General features: G+C 40.2%; 1 protein-coding gene across 10 annotated transcripts in view; it reads left to right on the forward strand.

The window, feature by feature from the left end:
• The window catches only part of MYOM1 (myomesin 1), a 147,679-nt gene that overhangs the window by 84,542 nt on the left and 41,919 nt on the right, over window positions 1-21,218 (forward strand). For 7 of the 10 annotated variants that reach the window (XM_039523330.1, XM_039523327.1, XM_039523325.1 and 4 more), the window contains 12 exons: window positions 1,063-1,204; window positions 4,666-4,865; window positions 6,950-7,006; window positions 7,514-7,638; window positions 9,453-9,636; window positions 10,315-10,489; window positions 12,608-12,729; window positions 13,710-14,036; window positions 15,331-15,527; window positions 17,870-17,996; window positions 18,818-19,002; window positions 20,054-20,168. In XM_039523330.1, coding sequence (XP_039379264.1) covers window positions 1,063-1,204; window positions 4,666-4,865; window positions 6,950-7,006; window positions 7,514-7,638; window positions 9,453-9,636; window positions 10,315-10,489; window positions 12,608-12,729; window positions 13,710-14,036; window positions 15,331-15,527; window positions 17,870-17,996; window positions 18,818-19,002; window positions 20,054-20,168 — 1,956 coding nt within the window. The remainder of the gene's footprint in view (window positions 1-1,062; window positions 1,205-4,665; window positions 4,866-6,949; window positions 7,007-7,513; window positions 7,639-9,452; window positions 9,637-10,314; window positions 10,490-12,607; window positions 12,730-13,709; window positions 14,037-15,330; window positions 15,528-17,869; window positions 17,997-18,817; window positions 19,003-20,053; window positions 20,169-21,218) is intronic. The other 3 variants (XM_039523333.1, XM_039523334.1, XM_039523332.1) reach the window with 2 other exon arrangements.

Below are 21,218 nucleotides of genomic sequence, written 5' to 3' on the forward strand. Positions count from 1 at the left end.
TTATCTGGCCCTGCCTTCAGTCTAAAAAACTGGGCTGGAAAGCTCAAGAGAATATGTTTTCTTGTGCCAGCCCCAGTGATTCCTGCCTCCTAGTGGACTGAATATCCTACAAGAATAGCTTTTCTTCCAAGCTCAGCCAGAACAAGCAATGAAGGGAGGGTGGTGGGTGGAGGGGGTGAAAATGAGAAAGGAAATAAGAAATTTCCATTTATATTCACATTTTGAATGAAAAATATATTCAGAATTTTTCAAATTTCAAAGAATGGCTTGGACTGAGTTTGAGATTGGTTTCTGGTTATTTATTTTATCCAACCTTTTTATGGAATTCATCAGTGTTTCTGTTATCCTTCCCAAATCACCCACCACAGTTCATCCATCTAAAATAGAGTTGTATCTCCTTAAAAAATACATCTTCTCCCCCACCTGCCAAGTTCAGGAATCTAGCAAACAATCATTTCATGAAGATGATTGTTTCCAGGGGCAGCCTGGTTAAAACCATACCTTTTAAGAGGGACACTCTGTCTACCCAGCTGTTGCTGAGGTTGGGAGCGGGGAGTCTGAGACTGAATAACATTTCATCAACTTGTAATTTCATCATAAAACATGTCAGTGGGCTCACAAAAGTGTACCATATCACTCTTTGTCCTTGAAAACTACAACACTCTAGATCCAAACAACATTGCCTGAGCTACAGTCCAGTGCTAAGAGAATAGAGTTTGATATTTTACTTCAGTAAAGCAACAGGATGATATTTAATCACCCAAGAGATTTCACTTGAAGTATGGTAGTATCTTAATCAAGATGCAAGATTCCTGATTTGGTTTGTTTTAGAGGGCCTCGATCAATTATTACAATATGCTGCAACGTACTGGATGTTAGTAAATATTGATAAAAGAAAAAGAAATCTATATTAATATGGAAGATGTAGGACCCAATCCTGGTCCCACTGAAGTGAGTGGTAAAACTTTCATTGGTTTCAATGGGAACAGAGTTTGGCTCTTAAAGAGTAACCTTGAAAAAACTGTGACTCAGATTTAAAAATGTAAATCTCCATCTTCACAGATGCAGATGCTGAAATGCCAGGAGCCCCAGCTTCGCCACTGGATGTGGAGTGCTTGGATGCTAACAAAGATTATGTCATCATCTCCTGGAAACAACCTGCTGTTGATGGAGGAAGCCCCGTCCTTGGATACTTTATTGATAAGTCAGTATTTATGTCAAATTATACCTACTAATATATTGCTGATCATTGTTATTCAACAGCCTAATCATAATTCAGTGGCATAAAATGCTATATTGTCATTTGTAGCTCTTCTTAATAGCTAAAAATACTGCTTTTCTTTTTCTGATTCAGACTCCTAGGGCCTAATTTTATTTCCATTAAGTTTAGTGGGATTTGGATTGGGCTCTTAATTATTTAGGAAATAATCTTGTGAGTTGCTCCTTACCCTGTACTCCTTTTGACTTCAGTTGGAGTCGAGTCCTCAGTACCATGCAGACAGTGCTCAGTAATTCGCAGAATCAGGCCCGTAATGAGTCAGCCTGGGATTCCTTCTGCAGTATTGCCAACCCCAAGTATTCAAAAATCATGTCAGGCACCAAAAAATCATGATATTGGTTATCAAATAATATATGCTGAGTTCTTTATATTTGCCTTTTGGTTTCTGAACCTTTGGGGTATGCTCAAATCATATTGCCAAGCTTTTCTCTGCAAATTACTTTTTAAAAAAATGAGAGCTGAGATGCTCACATAATGAGCCTGCTTAAACCTGATAAGTCATCCCTGAGCCAGAGTGTGTGATGAGTCATCAGACGCAATTTGCTGCAGGTCTTGTGATAAGGCCCGTGCCATTCAACCAGGGTTCAGCCAAACCACGGGTGAGGACCCACCCACCTGATCCCAAAGCAGGTACATAAGCGCCTAAGCAAAGCAGTCTCTCCACTCTCTTCAACATTATTACTTGGCTAGGAGCATTCTCATTGCTTAGTAGTTCTGACAGCTTGCCTGTGCTCCTGCTCTAGCTCATCCCTGTTTCCACACTAGCCAGTCCGAGCTTCAACCTGTGTCTGCTTCTGCCTCAGCCAGCCGTGCAGCTATTCTGACATGTAATCACAGGATTCTAGGAGCTGGGGCTTTATGGAATACACCAAATATTGTAAGACTCCTGATAAAATCATGAGAGTTGGCAACACTAATCAGTGATAGAATGTTGCTTATTCAGAAGTGTGTATAAGGATTTATAATGAGAGACCTAGACCGTGGGGCAGATCTAAGTAGATCAGTGTTCAATTCAAGCACATTTTCTTTTGTTTGATCATTTTCCAGTGTCCCGTAGTGTCCTAACTGATATGAGCTTGGTCTAAATTCCATTCCCTCCCCCCCTCCCAGGAATTAAAAAACAACAGAACAAGACACTGAAAAATAATTAATTTTGAAACTGAACTAATATCAACAATGTTAGTCAACAATTCAGGTAACTGCTAGCTCAGCCACAGGATGTCCCTTATTGCTCTCTGGTTTGTCAATCCATAGAGGATGTTAATATTCTACTTTTAGCTCTATATTTTGTTTAGATCTTACAAATGCAAATATTCGTCACTATTCTTAAACCCCTCCTCAAGACTTATTTCTGTCTTGATGCCTATAGTAAATTGTCAACAGATAATGGCCAGGCATGTGGTCAGCAGGGCTTACTGAGATCATTCTTTTGTTTGTTTATATCATTTTAATAAATTGACTCAAAACCTGCTTATTGTGTATGTAACCACCTGTTCCCATTATTGTTACCTTCACCCTCCCTTCCATACTCTTTTGTTACATCTTGTCATAAATTAGACTGTGAACTCTTTGGGGTAGGGACTCACTCTCTTTATCTGTTTGTGCAGTGCTGAGCACATTTGTTTTGAATTCTTTATATTGTAATAGTACCTACAGGCACCAATAGGATCAGGGCCCATTCACTATCTGAACATAGAACAAGAGACAGTCACTGCCCCCAAAGAACTTACAATCTAAGATACACAAGACAGATAAAGGGTGGAAAAGGGTCCAGTGATTAGGGCAGTTGGGACTCAGGAGAGGTTGGTTCAAGTCCCTGCACCACCCCAGACTTCCTATGTGACCTTGGGCAAGTCACTCTCCCTGTGTCTTAGTTGTAAAAGAGGGATGATCGTACTTCCTTTCTTCAGGGACTGTTCTGATGATAAATACATTAAAGAGAGTGAGGTGCTCAGCTACTACAGGATGTGATACAATTAAATACCTAGGGTAGATAGATTGTCCCTGTTTTACAGGTAGGGAACAGAAGCAACAGGGGACAAATTTTCAAAGGTATTTAAGTGCCTAAAGAGGCTGACTTTTGATAAGCCCACTTGGTGCCTAGCCCCTAAGTGACTTGCCCAAGATTACAGAGGCTGTAGTAGAGCCAGAATTAAACTCGCATTTCCTGAGACCCAGCCCAACACCTTGGCCACAAGACTATCATGCTGCAATCCTGATTGGGACCTTTGGGTGCTGCTGTAATACAAACAATAATAGCTGTCAAAAAGCAAAGGCTTTCTTATGGGTTCAGAGAACTATTTAGGCAGAGTAATAGCTACCCAAACAGTTATTTCAGAGGCAACAAAAATGTTAATGCAGCTGCTAGTTTATCTTCTTATTTATCATGTTCCTAGAAACTGGGAGGCCAATGAAGATAGGTCTTTGTCGTGTTATATATCATGAGTGCAGATGGGCTGGCTAGAGCAGTGACAGATAAGACAAAATGAACCTGCCGTGCTGGGTTTCCAATAAGATGAACTGGCTTTTCCATAACTGATTCCCCACAAGGAAAAAAAACTTCCTTCAGTTCAAGCATGAGAGAAGTGCAGAGTTTCTTTCAGCTTTATTGTGCATAGAAAGAAACAAATTAATTAGACCACCAGCCTGGTCTCCTAAAAACCTCAGCCTCTCCTGAACACCTTCCCTGCTGCAAGTTACATTTCTCTTCCCCAGAGACTCGGGTTATTGGTGCCTGGTAAGCTCACCGGCATTTTGCCATGGAACTACTGCTGGACAACTAAGCCTTGCTGATGCACTGCTTGCAGTCACTGCCTCCCTTGATAATCCTGGCAGCATTCAATGTGCTGTCATGTCTGACTATATCCTAGAGGGGTTTTTTACCCTATCCCATCTAGGTGCTCTGTGGGGTCTATCCACCTTGCCACAGAATACACAGCATATGTTTTATGTCCCATGAAGCCAATTATATATGCTGGATGTTCAGCAGAGGATGTAAATTTTCAGTGCAAAGGCAGAGGAGTTCATCTCCTATAAACAGGAAGGGAGGTTGTGTGTTTCGTTTCCCATGCTGAATCCGAAACTCTCACTGAACATCCTGAGGCACACTTTAAAGCATTTAATCAGTGAATAGTGTTAAATTTCTTTCACTACCTCAGGAAAGAAGCAATGCAGCTGCAGGGGATTTAGTGCCATCATTCACATAAGGTATTTGAGCCCTGAGCGTTTTGTGAGACTGTCTTTATGTTGGCAATATGTGAAGCTGTTAGGCAGGCTGGTAGGATCAACAATGTACATGAACAGCTGTTTGGAGTATTAGGGGTGTGTGCTTGGAGTTCCCTTTCTCTTTCCATTGTTGGTACTACTTGAAATGTTTGTTTTTTCAGATGTGAGGTTGGCACCACTCGCTGGTCACAATGCAATGAGACTCCGGTGAAGTTTGCTCGTTTCCCTGTCACGGGTTTGATAGAAGGTCGCTCCTATATATTCCGAGTCCGGGCTGTGAATAAAGCTGGAATAAGCATACCATCCCGGGTTTCGGAGCCTGTGGCAGCTCTGGATCCCGCTGACAGAGCTAGGCTTAGAAGTAAGAGTTTTTCAATATATTCCCTAAGACAGTTGTTCTCAACTAGGGGTACACATACCACTGGGGGTATGCAGAGGTCTTCCATGGGGTACAACTCATCTAGATATCTGCCTAGTTTTACAACAGGCTACATAAAAAGCACTAGCGAAGTCAATACAAACTAAAATTTCATATAGACGATTACTTGTTTATATTGCTCTATATACTATACATTGAAATGCAAGGGCAATATTTATATTCCAAATGATAAAAATGAGAAAGTAAGCAATTTCTCAGTAAGAGTGCACTGTGATACTTTCAAATTTTTTCTGATTTTGTAAGCAAGTAGTTTTTAAGTCAGGTGAAACTTGGGGTATGCAAGACAAATCAGACTCCTAAAAAGGGCACATTAGTCTGGAAAGTTTGAGAGCCACTACCCTAAGAGGCTTAAGAAATTTTACTCCTGCAAGAATATATGCACATTTGTTTTGTAAGTCCTCAAAGTTTCCACAAGAGGGAGTAATGCAAAAACAAAATATCTTTTGTAAACTTGGATTTGCCAAGAAAAAACCCCCAAACTTGAAGGCTGAATCTTCTCGCCAAAGCTTGTCTTTTGTTATATGAAATACAAAGCTGTGTACTTACAGGAAATTGAAAAAAAGGAGTAGAGCAGTTTCCTGGAGAGTGCTGCTTTTGTTTTATTAGCAGATTCCATGAATAGTCTCTAGCTGTGTAGCAGATAAGGGAGCCTAATTCTGTCAAAGCCATGGAGTAACACCGGCATAAAACTGGAGTAGGCCAGTGGAGAATCAAGCTCAAACTGTTTACTTGAGAGTTAATGTTTTGTGAGTCACACTCCTTATCCTGTGGACTGCCAGTTTTGTTCTTTCAGTGACAAAAAGGCCTTCCAAGTGCTGATGGTAGATTTTTATTTAAATGTTTATTTTTACTTCCAAGTATCCATCCCATGCCGAAACACAAGCCTAAAGTCCAGGCCTTCCCACTCTATTCTGAAGTTTTTGTCATTAAAACAAGTCAGGGTGAGGGAAATACTGTACTGAACCCTGTCCTCAGTTGTTCAAATGGCATACGGAGCCACGGGAGTGATGTCACAGGGGTCACCAGCCAGCGCTGTAGTCAGATGATCAAAATAGCCCACTTGAAATGAAAAAAAAGGAAATGTTAGGGAAAGGCTCTGGCTCTAAAGGCCCAGGAAAGTTAATCGCCACCTTGCTCAGAGAGGAGATGTGCAACCTGGGACTTGGGAGGCATTGTTCTATTGTTTTCTTGTTGGGGAGAGTGGAAAGACAAGACTTGGAATGAGTGAGGAGCTTGTCCATGAGAAGGAAGCCTGATCTACATAGCATACTCCCCTCCTCTTTGTTGTCTCTCCCCTTCCTCACTTCCATGCTGCCCCTCGCTTAGTCTGTCTTACTCCTGGATGATCTTCTTTTCTATCCCCTTCTTTTCTTCCCTCCCTTCTACCTTTCATGGCCCTGCAGCAATTCAGAAAAGTAACTCAGCAGATCTGACTTTCATCTGTGAGGAGATCTGCTACTCCAAGGTGAAAGTACATTGAACAGGTTAATAGTCTAACAGGCAGAACAATGCACTGGACTGGCAGTGAGAAAATCTGGGAGGCTTTCCCAGTTCCTGGGTCAATCTAATAACCATTGCAGGATTTCTGCCACTTAGAATAAAATGTCTTCAGCCAGTCCATCTGCTGGGCAATGGACTCAAGCTTTCAATCTGGCCTTCTGTTAATGTAGTCCATTTTCATTATTGAAACCCTGTTGGCACAGGCTAGTTTTCTTGGTACAAATAAAGGAGGCTTACAGTGCAGCTAATGGGCTGCAGTGCACTACCAAATGTGTCCAGGATTTCTTAAATACTGTGTGTATAGTTTTTGTTGTTGTTGATGTATTTAAACTGACTTTTGAATAATAACTCTAAAATCATTTTTTAAAACATTTGTCCAGAACATTCAGTATCTTAGATGGAGATTACATAAATCTCATGTCATTCCAACCATTTGCTTTGAATAGTAAATGAGTTACTTTTTCATTACTGTCTCACTCCTATGATAACTGTACCTTCTATTTCAGGTCATCCTTCCGCTCCCTGGACAGGACAGATTATTGTCACTGAGGAAGAACCTGCAGGTAAACACGTATCTTCTCTTAAAAAGGTCTTACCTGATGCTGATTGCAGACAATGGAAAGACTCCCACTGACTTCAATGGGCTTTGGCTCAGACCCAAAGTCCTTTACAGTTAAAATCTCTCTAGCTTAAATACCTTTGAAGTTAGCTGTCATGGCTTATGTTATTCAGGTCGAAATAAATAAACATAAAAACAATTTATGCAAATTCAGAAACAGTATTTAGTTATTTTTAACTCTGCTATTTTTTAAAGAAATCAGACTCCAAAACAGTGAGATCCGCATGAGATACTTGATTTATGCTTTCATCAGGATAATGATTCAGAAATTCAAATAAGTCAGTGCACATTTTTAGGAAATTTAAAATCACTCAGCTTTGAAATTATCTGACCTGATAGAAATCAGTCTCTTGATGTTTTCTCAGGAGCACCTGGGGCAGGGCTAGGGACTCGGCTAACCTAGCTACCTGATTCAAACATAAACTTCCTTCTCTTCTGTCCTGTTCTACAGAGGGTGTTGTTCCTGGCCCGCCTTCAGACCTCCATGTTATTGAAGCCACCAAGAACTATGTTGTGCTCAGCTGGAAACCCCCTGGAGAACGGGGTCATGAGGGTGTCATGTACTTTGTGGAAAAGGTAAAATCGTGGCATCAAAGTAAAGTGAAGTGTCATCTTCGTAAAAGTTTGCTCTGCCATCTTATCTAATCTTTCCAAGCTACTGTACCCTTTATACTGAGACCTTCAGACTATTGTCTTTTCCATATTCAAAGAGCATAACATGTGCACTCAGTCTAGATGACTTTTACTGTTGATTAAGGAAAATCACAGAGAAAAAAAGAACAAAGATAAAATCTCCACAAAAGTGAAAGCAGAGTGTGCCTCTCACTTGAACTACATCATGGGCCCACCTCTTAACAGATAGGCAGATGGACTTTCTACATAAAGGTGCAGTACAGGGAAAGGAGGTATGTGTAGGATTCTGACCTGTGTAAATAAGGCTAGTCTTGTGGGAGGTCTGGGTTCACACTGTGGCTGGAGATGTTACTCAGAAGGGCCATTTGGCATCAACTCTTCTTTTCCTTCTTCGTCTGTATTCTCACATTCATCCTCTATAGTAATATTTTCATTGGCTGATAACAAGCACAACACATTTCTTTTCTAGTCATACACAATCATCAGTCTTAATTTTAGTGCCCTCTCTTTTCTGAATCTTTATGTTGTACTTGCTGGCCAATGTAATTCTTAATTTTCTCCCCTTTTAGCTCTTCCAGGTCTGTTACTGCTCCCCCAAATCCTCCTAAAAATGCTTGTTTTTTCCCCCTCTTTGTTCCCTACTGGTCTAGGCGTAAAATCATGAGAGACATACTTTGTGGGTTCTCTACTTTGTGAATCTGGTAAATCAAATCTAATTAGCAAAGTACATTTAAAGAATGATGAATTTTCTGTACAGCGGACTGTGGTATACATGACAGAAGAAAATCTGCAACACAGCGTGGCAGAGTTCTCCCTCAATTTTTTACCTTCATGCTCTTTTAAGTGTCTGCACAAGAAAATGTTTTGCTAGCCCATTGAATGCTGGGTGACAGACCGCAGATGTGATGTGTGCTACTAACGTTTTCCCGAGGAATATTTGAAATTCCTCAAACAAATTGAAGACCATTTAGGTAACCCACATGGAGTGAACATATTCTTTATTTTCTCAATAATATTGGTAGCAGAAGTGTTCATCATATGCAATACTTCTGGCCACCTGGAATAAGCATCAGCCACGAATTCAATGCACTTGCTTTTCCCTCCCCCGCCCCTGAAAAATCAAGGCCATATTGTGGCTGATCATGACCTAGTACATAAGGGAAGGGAGAAAGTGCAAGGAACCACCTCTACTTTGAAACCCTTCACAGCAGCCTCCAACAATCACATTCTTTGGATTTAGAAGAGAGCAGGGACTGCACATTGCTAGTGCATTCTGTGCTGCAGTCCACCCTCAAAGGATGTTCTGAGTGGCCAGAGAGCTCCAAGAAGCACTGTACTGATGTTACTGCTTTGCCCCTCTGATTGTACTGGACACCTTTCTGTGAAAGATGCTTCTTTTCCCCTCCTGAAAATTCTACAGCCAAAGCAAGGACTGGAGCACTGATCCCAGGATATGATGCAGAATTGGTCCTAGCAGTGGCAGTGCTTCTTACACAAAAAGGATTCTAGGATGTATCAGCTATGACATAGTGAAAACAGGAAGCCTCTAGGAATGGTGATCACTTGGAGAACTCATGAGGTGGGAAGTCTATTTACACATTCTGAGGCCTGGCCAAGAAGAAGAATGTGGCTCCCCATCTTCCATAATAGCTGTGAGATTGGTAGTCAGATGGAACTCCTTGGCAGTCTAGATTGTCTACTAAGTTCTGTGCATTGAATAAATCTGTCCTAATGGCTGTTTCTTGTTTTGAATGTAGTGTACTGCAGGCACAGAGAACTGGCAGAGAGTGAACTCTGAGATCCCTGTAAAGTCTCCTCGCTTTGCTGTTTTTGACTTGGCTGAAGGGAAATCTTACCGTTTCCGTGTTCGCTGTTGTAATTCAGCTGGCATTGGTGAGCCCTCAGAAGCAACTGAAGCTACTGTGGTGGGTGACAAACTTGGTAAGTGTATAGTCAGACATATTATCCTGTGTCTGTGGCTACCCTTTAAGAGCATCGGGTAGTTATTTTGCTTGAAGCAGACACATGGATGCTCCATAATTGACACAACTGTGAATGGTAGACAGTGATTTGTTCTTTATTTCATTGTTCATTGTGACTTGAATTGTGGATCCTTTAGTATATGTTGAGGTGGCAGATGCTAACCAAGGGCATCAAAGACTTCAAATAATCATGCAAATAACTGCAAAGACCACAAATAATAATAAAAAATTGGCAAATTTTTTGGATAAAAAATGTTTTATTTCATTTGAAAATTTTCACAGAAAAGAATTTCCAGATTTGACCAGCCCTAATTGTTCTTATTTTATCAAATTATGCAATCTAAACCAAAACTAAATCTTATACTTCTAAAGTTGATACAGGGACTTCTTGTGGAGGAAAATCCAAGATAGTAGTCACAATAGAGTAACGCTGGCTACTTTAGAAGCTTTAAAAGTTGAGGGCTGAATTCTACTCAGAGTTGTACTAGTGTAAATTTGGAATATAGAAACTCAGATGAAGTCATTGGAGTTGCTTGGATTCACACGTTCATAATCAAGAGCAGAATGTGATCCTTATTTTGATGTTGGTAAATTTTACCCTTATTGGTCACTAATTTATTTTTATTTGTCCCTGCAGATATTCCCAAAGCCCCAGGCCGTATTATACCAACCAGGAATACAGATACCTCAGTGGTTGTCACTTGGACAGAATCTAAAGATGCCAAGGAGTTGGTTGGGTACTACGTAGAAGCAAGCATAGCTGGATCTGGCCATTGGGAACCAAGCAATAACAATCCAGTGAAAGGCACAAGGTAGTGGACATAAAAACATGGAAAGCAGGTTTGCTGGTCCCCAAGCATGGCAAGTTTGTTTGCTGCTTTACCTACTTTATGGCTATAACAATAATAGTATAACTAGTATTGTGGTAGCAAACTAAGGTCTGAATCAAGACTGGGGCCACATTTCACTAGGTGCTATACAAACATATTAAATCATGGTCTTACTTACAAGCTAATTTGAATTCAGAGGCAACAAATAAGTGTAACAAACAAACAAACAAACAAAAAAGGGAAGTGGCAGCAAGCAAGGGAAGAACCAGAGTAATAAATAGGTTAGCTATTGTACAATAGTACAAAATAGTAAGATAAAGAATGAGTGAGCTTGCAAACTTAGAAAACTAGATTGCATGGTGTTTGGGAGCAAAGCTCTCAATTTTGAAGGGCAATGGTAAATATTTCTAGAACTGTATAACTAATATGACACCAGCAAATGTGCCTGCTTTCCCTCCAACTGCCCTTCCTGTCACTGCTATTTCACTTTCATCATCAAAGAGACTCATGAGCACATTAGAAAATTCCATGCTACATTGCAAATGTACTAATTCCTTGCATACAGAACTCACATCCTTTATTCATACTAAATTCATTCTGTCAGTCAATGAAGTTACTCCAGATTTACACCTTCATAAATTAAACCAAAATTTGTCCTAATAGGAATTTTGCCTGAGTAAGAATCTAAGAATCAGGCCCTTAATTAGCAAATTCTGAGCTGATCCTGGTTACACTGCTGTAAATCCAGAGAAATTCCATTGAATTCAAGGGAGTTATTGAATATTTATATTGTAATTGAAAGCCAGGTCTGGCTTATTATGACTTATTATAGTAACTGATTAATATTGCTAACATTACAATTATTAGCCACCATGATAGAGAATTATTATTTATTTGTATAACTAGCATGCTTGGGTTCCAGTCAGCATTGAGGGGCTTTTGTTGTATTGAAGACTTTACAAACACAGAGTAAAAGATGGTCCCTGCCATGAAACGCTTACAACCATTACTATTTATTATGCGATAGTGTCATGAAGATGTTGCCTGGGCAAAAATGTACATCAACTTTCTGTCCACTATTGACTCCTCTATTTAAACATTAAGGAGGTTACTGTGTGATGTTTAGAAGCAAGAAATTGAAGCTGAAATTCTGACATCTTTTTTTCTGCTCTTATTCTCTATAGTTACTGTAACTTTCATGGTTATTGTAATTTTTCAAGTATGGTTGAAGACAAATTCTAGCAGAAACTCATACTAACCACATAACTTTACACCTAGCTTTATAAGCATGGCACTGAAGCAGACAGGTCTAGGTCTTGCAAGTCTTTGTGATGTACCCGTTGAAAAGTACAAGCGTGAGCAGAGGCTACATGTGGGTGCAATTAAGTCTGTGTACTCCTCTGCACTGAGCAGAAGGAAGCTACCCCCTGACACAGCAACTCCCATACTCTCATAAGCTCAGGGAAAAAAGTGATAGGTGTTAGAGAATGGGCATGTCTCTGGAGACATGAGTTTGATCCTTGTTATGCAAATGGGGTGCTTAGCTGTGCCCTCCATTCTTTGACCTTTCTCCTCCTACTAGGCAGAAGTAATTGATTGCTTACTGAGAAGTGCTCCTTGCCCATCACATTATAACTTGTACGTATCCCTGCCCTGCCACTATCCATACTTGGGCTGTGCAAGATCAATCCCATAGGGGGTTAATATGGCAATTAAATGAATATTTCATTTTTAAAAGGAGCAATGATCATTAACTTCTTCACAAAAAGTAACATGCTCATTTTATTTTTCCATATTTCACCTCTGTTTGTACACTTCCATAAGCCTCACTTTTATGAGACAGAACTTAAATTAGCATAAGAACTGCTCACATACAGATTGGTTTGACAGTCATTTCCAGACATTATTATTGAAACAAACCTACTTGCTTCCTTGAGATTAAATTTCATATTAGCCTTCTTGCTGATATCCGAGTCTCCTTTGTATGTTGTCTCACTGCAGTATAGCTACTAAAGGGGTGAAATCCTGGTCAATGGAAAACTCCCATTCACTACAGCAGGGTAAGGGTTTTCTAAGTGTTCCTTTACTGTTTTGCTTTAGATTCATTTGCCATGGACTCCTCACTGGTGAGAACTACATTTTCCGAGTCAGAGCTGTTAATGCAGCTGGACTCAGTGAATATTCACAGGAATCAGAGGCTATTGAAGTCAAAGCAGCCATTGGTAAGCTATGTTCCATTGCCATGGTCAATAGTAAACAAAAAATTGAATGATTCCAGAAAGTTTTTTTTCAGCAATTATTTGTAACTAATTATATTGTTTTACAGTATTGTCCACAGATAATGATTTTGCCATTGGTCATATCATGTGTAATGCTTCACAGTCATACTTTTACAAGCACTCAGTCACTGCGCACTTGTAGATTGTTCATTTTCACCATCCAGGCTTCCTCAGATGTTATTCATGAACCACTGTATGAAAATGCTGTTAAGTTCACGTCATAGTTACGCTGGAAAATGAAATGCCAGTCTAATTTCATATTGTGATATAAATCACCTCTAATACACATCATCCTGCGTAAAGTCAGTTCCTAAATCTAAGGGCTTGATTTATTTTCATACCTGAACCTACTAATAATGCTGTCGTTCTCTTCTGTAAACGTCCTAAAACCCTGTGCATCCTCCATACTGTTGATGAGCTATTTCTGTTTTGCCTGAACTAACATAAGGAGACTAATGAACTCACTGAACCAGAATAAATTGTATGTTTTCAACATTCTAACTCTATTTGTATCAAACTGACATACCTCCCAACCTCAGAAGACAAGTGTGGCAGAAGAAAGAGGCACTTCTAAAGATGAGCTGAAACGATCACAGATATGGGTAAAAGGATCTAATCTTAAAAGAAGTGTGGCAAGTGACAATCATTTTACTTCTATTAGCTTTCCAGATTATGGACTGTCACATCTGTGCTGTAAAATATACACCATTAAAAAAAGCGTTACTTGTAGTGAGAAGGTTGGGAGATACTACATGCTTTTCACTTTCTTGTGAGTCGAAGCATATCATAATGTCAGCAAAAATCATGTTTATTCATGTCCTGCCTGTGTTGTTCTTTGTGGTCATTTCTTCATTCTGTTGAATAAATGAAGAAAAAGGAATGATGTCTAATTCAAAATGTCTGTTATTTTCTGGCAATTGCAGGGGGAGGATTGCTTCATGGTGTGTGTCCTGAACTGAGTGGTAAAGCTGGTGGACTAACAGACTACACTGCCTCCTGGGAAGGCATGCATGAGTCCTCCCAGCCTATCTTTGACACAGATGCTTTGCTAAAATGCAATGCTAAATTTAACAGACACGTGCTACCCAGTAGCTCTGATAAGCTGGGGCGTACAGGATTCAGTGAAGTAAGAGAAATGGTTAAGAATGTTCCTACACCTTCACCACAGAAGGGAGCTGCTAAGCAGGCAAGTAAGACTCAACCTGGGGACCCTTTGGCATTGGAGAAAATGAAAGAGAAGAAAGATATAGGTGAGAGCCAATAAATAGATTTCACCATTTCAGCACATTCATCTCAGACAATTTTCATCACTTATCATCCAAGTCACAATGGACATTCTCACCAATGATGCATCTTCCATCAAATCCATTTACATGCTCAGCTTTTCATTAAGGGTTATTATGCATGGAATGGTTCGGGGGACCATTTCCCATACAGTGTGTCTGTTGACAGCAAAACACTTAAAAATCATTTACTAATTTAATAGCTTGCTTTACTTTACTTTATATATTACAGCTATGTATCCAAAAATATCATGACTTCTAAATCACTTTGGTGGTATTTCTGAGGATAGCAACAAAGCTTGCATTGCATAGTCAGAGGGATTATTGATAGAGTTATCCTTGATTTCAAAGGCAATAGGGTTTTTTCTGCGGGTTTCCTTTACTAATTAAAAAAAGTTTTTGCTGACTGGATGATGAGTTATTCTGGAAGAACATTCAGCAAATGAGGTCATTCAAAATTCTATCTGAGCTACATCCAAAGTGAGACAAGGAGTTCCTAAGTATTGCCAACAGCTGACCAGTGGTAAATACTCTGTGTACAAATATTCCACTGACATGTATGTAGGATATATTGTAAGAAGGTGGGTGCAGTTGCAGGACTGAAGTTTCATGCTTTCTATGTTGGTTTAAAAAAAAAAAAAGAATTGTGCTCCAGATATTTTTGAAGTAAGCTCCAGAAACAGGCCTCTTCCATTTCTGACCAGACAGCTGTGGCTATGACTGCTTTCCTTCAGTAAGGTAAGTTTACCCAAAGGGTGCAATGATATCATTATAACATTAAGAGACCAAAAATGAGGAAGTAGGTGGTGTTGCATTACCTCTTTTCTCATCATGGGACTGTGGGATAAAAAAGGAACTAAAGAAAAAATTGAGTGTGGGAAAAAGTTTGGTTTCAGCAAAAGAAAACAAATCATTGCATCTCCAAAATTTTGCAAGTCTGCTATGGTTAGTTTTAGTTTCTGATCTTTCACTGTATTGAAAATGAAACCTGCTCACTTATATGAGAGCTGCAGTTGCGACACACACTTTCACTGTGTATCAGCTCGTTTCTCAAATATCAAACACTGCTGTATAACTAATGCTTATGTAGCTTAGTTTTTTATTGGGCTTATGGAGGCCTTGATCCTGCATTCCTTATACCAGGAAAATTTCCATTGACTACAAATGGAGTTTTTCCTGACAAGATGGGAAAGCCAGACAAATGCTTATTTGACTAGTAGAATGATTACTGCCTATTCATATGATGTTCATGTTGACACAGCTGCCCCATCTCCACCTTATGACATCACTGTACTTGAAAGTGTTCATGACTCAATAGTGCTGGGATGGAAACAGCCTAAAATCATTGGCGGAGCTGAAATTACTGGCTACTATGTGAACTATCGTGAAGTGATTGATGGAGTTCCTGGAAAATGGAACGAGGCCAACATTAAACCAGTTAGTGAAAGGGCCTACAGGGTAAGAGGTTAATTTTCATATTGCTGAGCATGCATCAGAAGTATATATGTAACAAAACAGATTAGGAAAAACAGCTTCTAATTCATTGTTTCCAGTGGATTGGGATGTTTATGTCAGAGATACTCCATAGCAAACAAATGCTAGTCTAATATTTGCTTGGTTTGCTCATTCTTTAATGCCACAGATATAATAAGAGCTATGCTGTCCTTTTTTTTTGAAGTATTTTGGGTTCCTTGATAGAATGGTGCTATATAAGTGAAAAAGTATTATTACTCTATTAAATGTGACTCAGAAACCTGGTCTACAATTTAATAGAGGGTATTCAGCTTTTAAAAAGGTGTGTCATGTCCTAGATGGTTAATACGTTGCCCGCAATTATTTGTGATGCTACATGAGGTATATATTAGGATGAAAAGTAAAACAACTTATTCTTCTAGTCCTTTGCTTCTTGTCAGTGTTTGTTTCTAAAGCATGATAAGAGTCACCAGTTAACACTTCTTGGATGCAGAGGGTTTGTATATAAATGTTTAGTGCCGTACCCTGCCCTCTGCTTTGTGGGTGGGAGTAGAGTAGGGTAAGCTTTTTCCTTTTTCCTACACTACACAGCTTTTAGCAACATGGCTGTGTCAGTACAGCCATGCTGCTAAAAGTCGTGCCATGTTGCCTCTGTTTGTTGGCTCTCCAACAAAAAACTTCCACCCTCAATGAGCGGCATTTGCGTTGTCGGCAGGTAGAGTGACCAGATATCCCGATTTTATAGGGACAGTCCCAATTTTGGGGGCTTTTTCTTATGTAGGCTCCTATAACCCCCCACCCCCTGTCCCGATTTTTTTACACTTGCTATCTGGTCACCCTATTGGCAGGAGAGCGCTCCTGCCAACAATGTGCTGTTCACACTGGTGCTTGTCGCAGCAAAACTTTTGTTTTTCAGGGGAGGGGAGTTAACACCTGTGAAAGACAAAAGTTTTGTCATTCAATTGCCAGTGTAGTGTAGACGTATCCTAAATGTGTGAGTACAAATTATCTGCATTCAGTAAGGCTGTGTCTATACTGCCACTTTCAGTGATTAAACTTTAGTCATTCAGGGGTGTGAAAAAACACCCTGCTGAGCGATAAAAGTTTTAGCACTGAAAAGCGCCAGTATAGACAGTGCTCCCGGTGATAAAGCTACCACTCCTTGTTGTTTTTTATTGCCAGGAGAGCTCTCCCACAGCGATAAAGCATGACTACACTGCCCACGTCACGCCACAGCCACGCTGTAACATGGGCAGTGTAGACATACCCTGAATGTACTCATCAATCTACAAACTTATCAATTGAACAAGCTACAAACTCTCTTTCAGTCTGGCACCTATCACCATAGTATCTAAGAACTCATGTCACCAATAGAAGCTACACATGCCCAGCGGCTTTGAAAATGAGGCCATTAGCACTTAATAGAGTATGAGGGGGTTGAGCCACTCCTGTGCTGACTGGCTGTGGCCTAAAGAAGTCATGGTTTGGGGCTAGATCCTGATCCAGCTTGCAAGTATGCTACCATCTGCAGCACATAATTGCCAGGGGTGAATACAGCTGCTTTTCAAATGAGTGCCAGCGTATACCCCACTGCAGGGACAGCTCCTACGTCAGCAGGCTGAATTATGTAATTAACGCATGGCTGGTGACACTCTGCTCCCTACCTACCTAGCACAATGTCTAACAGTAAAAAGAGTGTTGGGTTTTTTTGTTTTTTTACAGTTTATGCACATTTAGAACATTCATAGGCTAGGTCTACACTACAGACCTATATTGGTATAACTATGTCACTGAGCGGTGTGAAAAATCCATACCCCTGAGCGATGTAGTTATACCAACCTAACCCCCTGTGTAGACAGTGCTATGTTGATGGGAGAGCTTCTCTCCTGACATAGTTTCCCCCAACAGAGCTTCCCCCTCTGGGGGTTGATTAACTGTGATGATGGGAGAAGCTCTGCTGTCAGGTGTAGTAGTGTCTTCACTAAAGAGCTAGACCAGTGCAACTGCACCACTGTAGTGCTGTACATGAAGACAAGCCCATAGTCTCAAGTGTTCCTCAGTTTGCTCAGAAGTGGCTGCCTATAGAAGGTATTGCCCAGGTGTCAGTGCACAAAGGTAGCTTTTGTGGTGCCTTTTCATTCTTAAAAAATTGAAAAGAAATGAAAGTATACATAACTGATTTTTAATATTGCTTTCACCTGTTCATTGTACAGGCTTTATAAAGAGGATTTGTATCCTAGAGTTTACATATGTGACACTCATCAGTATAACCTCCTTCTACAACTTTAAAGCAAGGTTAATGAGTATTGTTTTTATTAATCCTGCAGATTCACAATTTGAAGGAAAACATGGTATACCAATTCCAAGTGGCTGCTGCTAACCTAGCTGGGGTCGGCACACCCTCCCCACCTACTCGATCCTTCAAATGTGAAGAATGGACCATTGCTGTTCCAGGTAAAAATCTAAACAAAACATCAAAGCTCAGCATCATTCAGTGGAGCATACCAAACCTACACTACACAAAATGAAAGAAGAATGCTGCTGGCTAGAACGGTGTTCTGTTCTTATTCTGAGCAGGCTGCATCCTGAGGTCTGCTACGGGTTTGCTGTTACACCTGCTGTGTGCTGTCAGTTCCACTTCCAATAGAAGTCAATGGAAGTAAAGTTGCTCTGCACATAAGGCTCTTCACTGCTTTGCAGAGTCATTTACACCTGTGCAAAGTGGGTGTTAAACATTGCTCATTTGATTTGGTAGCATTTAATACCCACTTTGCAGCTAATTGTTTATTTCTTTTCTATTTAGGTTCCTATACTATGCCTGGTGTAAATGTCTACACAAGGTGCCAAGGCAGTGAAGAAACAGGCCCTTTAGCCCTGTCCTAAGCATGTCAGTTCAGGGCCAGATCCAATACCCACTGAAGTTAATGAGAAGACTCCCACTGACGTCAATGGGCATTAGATCAGGCTCTCAACAAATGAATGAGTTTAATAATTAACTTATCTCCCTGTTATTTGATGAGGCTGGTCATTTATGTTTGATTGAGATATTGTAGGTTAGAAAAAATGGAAATAGGATAATTTTGGGAGCTAGTTCATTTTGAACATGGTCAGGACTGTATAAGTTCACAGGTACAGTGGAGTTGTATCTACTTACACCCACTCTGAATTTAGCCCATGGTCTTTTTGAGATGGTACATTTTTCATTTGTTTTATGCAATGGCCTGCTTGGGGCTTTATTTAATTCACAAGATTCCAACTTTTTTTTTATCCTTTAGGACCGCCCCATGATCTCTTATGCACTGAAGTTAGAAAAGACTCTTTGGTTTTACTGTGGAAACCACCAGTTTATATTGGCCGTAATCCTATAACTGGTTACTATGTTGATGTGAAGGAAACAGAAGCAACAGACGAACATTGGAGGAGTGTCAATGAGAAGCCAATTGCAAATAAATTCTTAAAGGTAATTAGTTTTGGAACCAAATTCAATTACACCAGTGCAACTTCTGTGAAGTCAGTTCTAGGTATGCCATTCTATTTTGGCAGTGCTTCCTTATAGTTTTAGACTTACCAAGCTATGTTGTGCCCTCAGTTACACCCATATAATCCTAGCAGAGTCACATAGGGGTTTAACTTGGAAAAGACTTTGGCCCAATAAGTCTAAAAATAAAAGAACGCACTGCCAAAGTGAAATGGCATTCCTAAAATAGGTTATAACACAGATGTATCCTCTGTATTTCCTGACTCAAAGGTGAACACAAGTGGCAAATCACTGAGGTGTGTGCTGTGAAAATATGACAGGATGACTGGTTTTAACATAATATACCCTGTCATCTCATTTTTTTGAGTTTGTAATTTAGATGGCTAGACTATTATGGTACATAATTTCATGGAGCAATTTCTAAATATAAGATTAACTGTATCTTCAGTCTAAACATTCTTCCAAGAGTGTAAAAATGTATACATACTGGTATATTTGAAATGTGTATATTTCAAAGGTCATTTTAAAAACCGCCTCATTTTAAAATGTGATCTTTGCTTGTGTATTTTTAAAGGGACATTGGAATGTAGTGTAGTCTCAAACTGGATGTTAAAATCATTATAAGCCAATAGAGAATAACATCCAGATTCTAAATATCTATGGTTTGAATTATTGACTCTGACTACAACTTTTTTTAAAAGCCAGAATTGACCTGCAGTATTTTTGTTCTGCTGCTGCAGAGGCAGATGGACTGCACAAGAGTTAAAAACATCCTGTTCCCAGAAATGTGCTAACATCATTGATAACATCATCAAAAATGCTGGCTAAACTCAAGTAGCAAACAAAAATAAGTTATAGTCATGTTAGCCTGGATGGGAGGAACATGAGGAAAGTGGAAGTTTCCAAGGGAAAAAAGAGGGGAAAAAAAGAGGAAGATATATTATTGTCAAACCCCCAAACTAGTGTTATAGATATAGAAGAGTAAAATGAAGTGCTCAGTAGTGTACTGTGCTTCTCTACTTGCTTGGTCTAGGTCAGTGGCCTAAAGGAAGGTGTCAGCTATCTATTCCGGGTGCGAGCAACAAATCAGGCTGGTGTCGGGAAACCTTCTGATACTACTGACCCTGTCATAGCAGAAACACGACCAGGTTCGTTTACACTCTTGTTTTGCATCTGCATTAATACAGGTTCATATTTATCAGACATGCTCATAACCAGAGAATACACACAAAGGAACTGAACCCATCTGTCCTTCGATGTATTACCAATGCACCAAGCCCTTTTCCTATAACAGATACCAGTTGAGTGTGACTCTTTACCTCCTTTATAAAATACATTTTCTGAATACACTTGAGTGGCCCATACTATACATATACACAAATAGAATCATAGAATATCAGGGTTGGAAGGGACCTCAGGAGATCATCTAGTCCAACCCCCTGCTCAAAGCAGGACCAATCCCCAGACAGATTTTTTCCCCAAATGGCCCCCTCAAGGATTGAATTTACAACCCTGGGTTTAGCAGGCCAATGCACAAACCACTGAGCTATCCCTCCCACCTGGATAAAATATGGTAAAATAATATTTGTGTGCAATTGCAGATAAATACATAAATAGAGGGTCCAGTTGTTCCCCTAGATCAGGGCATGGAGTGTAACTTCCACACTTAAGTTTTACTCTTCCCCAGATAGAAGGGAGATCAGCTGCTGCTGCCACGGCAGCTCATATCCCTTCTGTCCCTTGACTCACAGAGAGTTCGTGGGGAGGGGACAGGCTGTGAATGGGCCAAGGAGAATGTTCTTTTTCTCCTTTGGCACCAACAGTAAATCCTTTCACAAGTTGACACAGACACCCTCCTTGCTGTGGAGACTACCTTTACAAGGAGAGCCCAGGGCAGCTGCTGATTGGAGAAACGCTTGCAGCATGGCTACAATGAATACACAGTGCTAGAAAGGTGTGGAGAGAAGCAGGGACCCCAAGAATCACTGTGGAGGCACAGAATCCCCACCCAGCTGGATCCAGAGCTCCAGTGGATCCATGGGTTTCATATAAGTATCTGTGGTTTTGGACTCTGGACCCCTGCTATTTCCACAGAGGACATAGCCCTTAATAAAACAGAAAAAACATGGAGGAATCTCTATGAGTCTCCAGATCCTTTCCATTGGTATTTCCATAGGAAGAGGCTGTTGGGCCCATAG

This window comes from Mauremys reevesii, linkage group 2 (assembly GCF_016161935.1).
Source record: "Mauremys reevesii isolate NIE-2019 linkage group 2, ASM1616193v1, whole genome shotgun sequence".
Taxonomy (NCBI): Eukaryota; Metazoa; Chordata; order Testudines; family Geoemydidae; genus Mauremys; species Mauremys reevesii.